Consider the following 5,743-nt stretch of genomic DNA (forward strand, 5'->3'; position numbering starts at 1 on the left):
GAAATCTCAAGTTTGAGCTATAGCAACGGAAAATGTCTTCCTAGGACATTTATTCCTTGGATAGGTCTTTTCAAGATGCACCCGAATTAATTGGGTCTCTAAAAATTGATACTGGATTTCTTAAAGCCCAAAAGACTGCTCTGTTTCCAGCAAGAGTTAGAACGACACCGTTTACTACAACCAGATTATAGGATCATACGAGTCAACCTGTACAAGCTTATGTTTCCACGACAGACTATACTATATAGCATATCAGACTAAACAAGAAGAAGCAGCACTACTATTCAAGATGAAAAAAAGAAAAAAGACAACGAGATGTAATTCTTCCATCCAACTTCAACAGCTAAGCTTTATAAATCCTAGTACATCCTACCAGCACAATCTGAAGATCCACAAAAGCACCTCTTCACTTTGATCTTGCCATCAGAGTCATAAACCTGATCCACAGAATAGTTGTAATGGTAAGAAAGCTCCTTCATGGGAGGAATATTATCTGCCGCAAAAAGCATGATATGGGGCATTTTCTTATCATCGTGATCATAGATAACATTCTGTGCATACAAATTGGGAGAACAACTGTGATTGATGAATCGTCCAACATTTCCATAGTGAGCTGCATCAATGGTATAACCACCCTCTTCTGCTAAAGAGTTCATAGTACAACCACTATAATTCTGGCCAATATCAAAAAGATATTCATCATTGCCAATTCTTCGTTCAGCTTCTGTGTCCTCAAGAAGTGTTCCTGTATACTCACAAATAAAGGTTCCTGAAGAGATAGAAGTTAGAGCTCTCACGCCCCAGCCCCTTGTATCTGTCTTGAAGATCTCCAGCAGAACTTTAATACCATGTTGACTCACTCTATTATAGCACGAAGGAGGGCATCCACAAGAAGGACCACATTCGTATACAAGAGGCTTAATTTCAACAATAGCCCCATTATGGTTGTAAGGGATCTCACCTCCATTTTTAACTGCACATGAGCACCTGTTGGCATCAGAACATCTACCAATACAATCACAGCCTTTAGGTGGAGCAGGGCGGAAACCAGCTGGATACATCATCTTCTTGATGTACTTGAATGGTGGGGGTTTCTCACCGTCAATTGTGTTCACAGCTGCTATAGGTAGTGACTCCTTCCCTTCTGTAATATCAGGAACACAAACACCATGCCGCATGTTGGACTTTTTTGTTGACTGTACTTCTTTCCAACTAAGCTTTGGTTGTCCAGGAATTCTCACCAACTTGAACATAAAGACCATCTTACCATGTGGCCCTTGTTCTCTCCAATAATTTTCAACAGTGTATAAACCATCATACACATAAGTTGTCACAGGTTTTGCTCTTTCACCCCTGGATTCAGAAGCCCTCATCTCCTTAGATCCACGAATCACCCGAACAGGATTCTTTGTAGCTATGCTATTTTTCAAGGCTAAATTACCTTTCACAAGTTTCTGGTCTTCAGGGATTTTGACCTTGCCAACCACATTTCCACCTTGCCCGGAATAAATCAGCTCATCAGCATCTCCCAAATCATCGTCATACGCCCCTGAAGCAACAATACTAGTTGCAACCAGCATTCCTCCTTTATTCAAGAAATCTATACCAGCCTGATATAAGCTATGAACCCCCACAAGAACAAGTTCAACCCTGTATTGGAACGCATCTCCTACTTCAACTCCTGGAACTTCTCCCAGTATCCGCAATCCTGTATTAACTTCCATCCCTTTTTCTTTGATAATTTTAGCTGCTTGAATATCAATCCTTTTGTTCACTTTTACTTCTCCAGGTTTTGACTTTGATTCTTCCCCTTGCAAGATTTTTCTACAGATAGAATGAAACAGACGAAGAGTCTCTCTAACTTTACTACGAGCATCACCACGACTGGAACTTTTTAGATCAGGCAGTGGTTCCCAATTCAAACCACGAGTTCCATTATTGCTGGCAACTGGTGCACTTGAATATCCTGGCACAGCTTCACCAACAAAACCTGATTTACTCCTGCCAAACAGTCTCTGGGTAAATTTTGGCTTAGGAATACTTTTTCTGGCAACAGCTAAGTATTTCCTCTGCTGATACATGTTAGGCTTTTGAACTTGGTTTCTACTCATCAGGCCATCTAAACTAGTTTGCTTGCTCTTCTTCCTTGGAGAATAAGGCTCAGCCATCAACCCATGCACAATTGACTTAACAATTTTATCACCAGAATCCAAACCATGTCTTGCAGTAGTCGCCTTTTCACGTTCCTTCCGTGAATATACAATAATCTCCTTCTGCACAATTTTTCCTGTATCATCATTCTCCTTTTTCATTATTGTCTCTGGCGACATTACAGTTCTTTCAAGTTGGCCCTTTCCAACATAGTTGTCTTGGCCACCTTCGGGATCTTCAAAGCAAACTGTTGCTCGTTCCATTAAGCTAGATTTGGGACCAGTGACCTCTATCTCACTTAAAGAATCAGCTTCCCAACTTGCAGTCGGTTTCACGGGTGACGTCCCTGTATCAATAACATTTTTCGACATCTCAATCAATTCATTTTCTGTAACTGCCTTATCTAACACAACCTCTCTCTTGCCTGCTTCACCACCAACCAAGCGATCCAGTCTGGTTGGCTTAGGAGCATTTCTTCCACAAAATGGAGGGAAGTCACGAACAGCAAAAAATCTTCTTTGGCAGTTCTTATTCTTTGGCAAGGAGGGAATATTATCCTCAACACTCACTAATTCATCATACCGAACGACTTTTGCTTTCTTGAGCAATGACATTTCACTATTTTCAGGATCTTTAGACAACTCAAATCCAAGCGATGATCTGTCATGACTTGTTGGTTCTTCCACCCCGTTTTCTATCACACTCGTGGTTCTGGCTAACGCATTCCCTGCCAACTGATCCAATTCTTCATGCCAACTTCCCTGACAATCCACAACTTCAGCAGAACCGAACTCAATCCCAGTGTTAGGGCCATTGTCACCATGGGCCACCAGAGTGTCAGCCATATTTTCACTGATGGAGACCACATTATTTTCCTTGCGGTTCAAGCCACTTTTTGGAGCATTTCTACCACAACCTGGGGGGAAATCCCGCACTGCCCATACTTTCCGAACTTTATGTTTTGGTGTATTTCCAAAGTGCAGCTTCTTCGCGCATTCAGCAGATAAACCTTCATTTGAGAATGGCACCATCCTTGTTTTGGCAAGTCAAAATGCTGAAACAACAAACACGATTATGTTAAAATAAACCGATAATAAAGAAGGAAAAAGCTTGATGTGACATACTTTGATTATTTTAAACGATGGATACCATCTGATCCTCTACCACTTTTAAGTATAAGTTGTTTTTAAGCACTTAAACTGTTAAAATCTTTTTGGTTAAGTATTTCCTATTATTTTCCTTTACGTGGCAAACCAGAAGTGAGACAAGAATTTTGAGGATGCATCACATATGGGTACTCAAAAACAAAGAGTCACACTGGTCATGTGACATTTCCTCTAACTAAATTCTGTTAATAACCTTGATGGATATTTAATTTGGGCTTTTCTTGGCATCTTAGTCTAAGATAGCTACAAGATAATGACTGAAACTTCCATTTTCTCCAAGAGTAAAAAGTAAGAACTTGGTACCCCTTTTTTTTAAAAAAAAAGCACCACAAAATTTACCAACAAGAAGTATAAAATGTCAGCTGAACAGGACTCAAATTGTAGAGCTTGCCCTTACATATTCACAACCCATTACCAAGAAAGCTCCCAAAAAAAAAAAGGTGGCGGTTTGAACAAAGCGATTATTCCCAGAGTTAAAAACATTTGAGCAAACAAAATGAAGCAAAAACTGATGAACAAATGTAAAAGCACGTTAGGGGTTTTCATACCGATTTTGAGGATGAACTTCACGCTTCCCACTTCAGAGAACTAGACTATAGTTGATCCACCTGCTTATTCTACAACAACAACAAAAAAAAAAATGAAAATGCATGAAAAAAAGTTCAGCGAAGAGCAGAGATGAAATGAAACACAAAAACACAAACTCAGTGAAACAATACTTATTACTATCTTCAAACGAAGCAAACAACAAATGGGGTTTTCAAGCAAGCAAAAACAATACTACCAGAAAAGGGGCAAAAAAGCAGAGGAAAAAGGAAGCTAAGAGTCAGCTACCGATTTGACAAAATGAGTTGATCAACAAGAAACTATAACGTGGGCTTTGTTGTGATTTTGAGTCATGCCATGGTTGGAAAATGGTGGTGTCTTCTGCTTTACTGGCTTTTTTTTGGGTCCCTGTAACTGAGTTTTTTCTACGAAATGTCCGTGTGAGAGACTAAAAAGAAATGTGAGCAAAAGGAGGTTACCGTACTTTTTTATTGTCACTTTTCTCACATAAAAGATTTTTAGGTAAATTACACTAAGAGCCCGTTTGGATTGACTTCTTTTCGAACTTTTTTTATGAAGATGCAGGTCATTTTGTGCTTAAAATAAGCTCAAAAAAATAATGAACCATTTAAATAGTTTATCTAAAAAGCGTACGAACATATGTAAAAAAAATAAGTTCGGACTACCAACTTATTTTTTTAAATGCATACTTAAAGCCAATCCTTTAATAAAGTTATGAATATGAAGATGCAGGGTGTGTTTGGTATGAACGAAAATGTTTTTCTAAAAAGTACTCTGTCTGTCTCAATTTAATGCATACTTTCTTTAAAAAAAATGTCACGTTTTTATTTTTAGAAACGATTTAACTTTATGAGATGATTTACGGTCACAAATTTATCTAAGACTTATTTTGAGCCACAAATATCAAAAGTCTTAATTTTTTTCTTCAACTTCGTGTCTAGTCATATTGTGCCACATTAATTGAGACAGAGGGAATATTTCCTTTTAGAAAATAAGTAGTTTATTTATTATTTAAGTCTGATAAAGTAAGCAAACCATATTATCTCAGATGCATGTATATATAATTTAGATAAATATTATGGGTGTTGGAGTGGAGGTAGGGGTATGGGGGTGGTGAACTGAGGGCTAAATGGGTGGGAGAGGGGTGGGATGTAGTAGAGGGTGGGAGAAAATAATCAATATAGAATGTGGAATATTAATGAAATTTATTTTCCCTACTTTTCATAGGAAAGTTATTTTTCATCATTTTAAGGACTTATTTTCCAGAAAAAAATGTTTTTAAAAATTTTAACCAATCAAACATGAAAATTTGAAAAACCTCCCTACCAAACACACCCATACTCAAATAATATTGATTTAAAATAGTAGAGCTTTTATGGTCCTTAAATTATTGGTGAATTTTGCTTTTCACTCTTGTGATATACGATTCAGCATATTTAAATTTTAATTAATTTAAATGTGTATTTTTGGTCTCTTCATGTAATATGTCATATTTAGTCATTTATATAACTATCTTACCGTCAAATATAAAATAACAATACAAATTTAATATAGCACTTGATAATTAAGTGATGGAATAATTAATAATTATGATAAACTAGTGAATAATCACAAGCAAAGGGATCAAAAATGTACAATTCAATTGATTAAAGATTTAACATGCTTGTCAGATATCATAAAGACTAAAAAATTACCAATAACTGAAGAACTAAGGGTGTGTTCGGTATGGAGGAAAATGTTTTCCTAGAAAATAAGTGAATTTGCACTTATTTTCTCATGTTCGTTTGGATAGTGAAAAATAAGTGAATTTCTTACTTATTTTGCCGTATTACTGGGTTGATAAACGTTTTAGGAAAATA

The 5,743-nt window shown here is 37.0% G+C and overlaps 1 protein-coding gene across 2 annotated transcripts; it reads right to left on the minus strand.

Annotated features, from left to right (window-relative positions):
- Nucleotides 1-212: 212 nt before the first annotated feature.
- LOC132030298 (histone-lysine N-methyltransferase, H3 lysine-9 specific SUVH6-like) lies at nt 213-4,274 on the minus strand. 2 transcript variants are annotated; one of them, XM_059419870.1, is made up of 3 exons: nt 4,152-4,274; nt 3,866-3,934; nt 213-3,205 (listed from the first exon to the last, which is right to left on the minus strand). In XM_059419870.1, the coding sequence occupies exon 3, from the start codon at nt 3,180-3,182 to the stop codon at nt 360-362; it is 2,823 nt and encodes a 940-aa protein (XP_059275853.1). In that variant the 5' UTR covers nt 3,183-3,205; nt 3,866-3,934; nt 4,152-4,274; the 3' UTR covers nt 213-359. The 2 variants fall into 2 exon arrangements, with proteins under 2 accessions (XP_059275853.1, XP_059275854.1); XM_059419871.1 differs by having other exon boundaries at nt 4,044-4,274.
- Nucleotides 4,275-5,743: the final 1,469 nt, after the last annotated feature.

Source organism: Lycium ferocissimum, chromosome 9, assembly GCF_029784015.1.
Source record: "Lycium ferocissimum isolate CSIRO_LF1 chromosome 9, AGI_CSIRO_Lferr_CH_V1, whole genome shotgun sequence".
NCBI lineage: Eukaryota > Viridiplantae > Streptophyta > Magnoliopsida > Solanales > Solanaceae > Lycium > Lycium ferocissimum.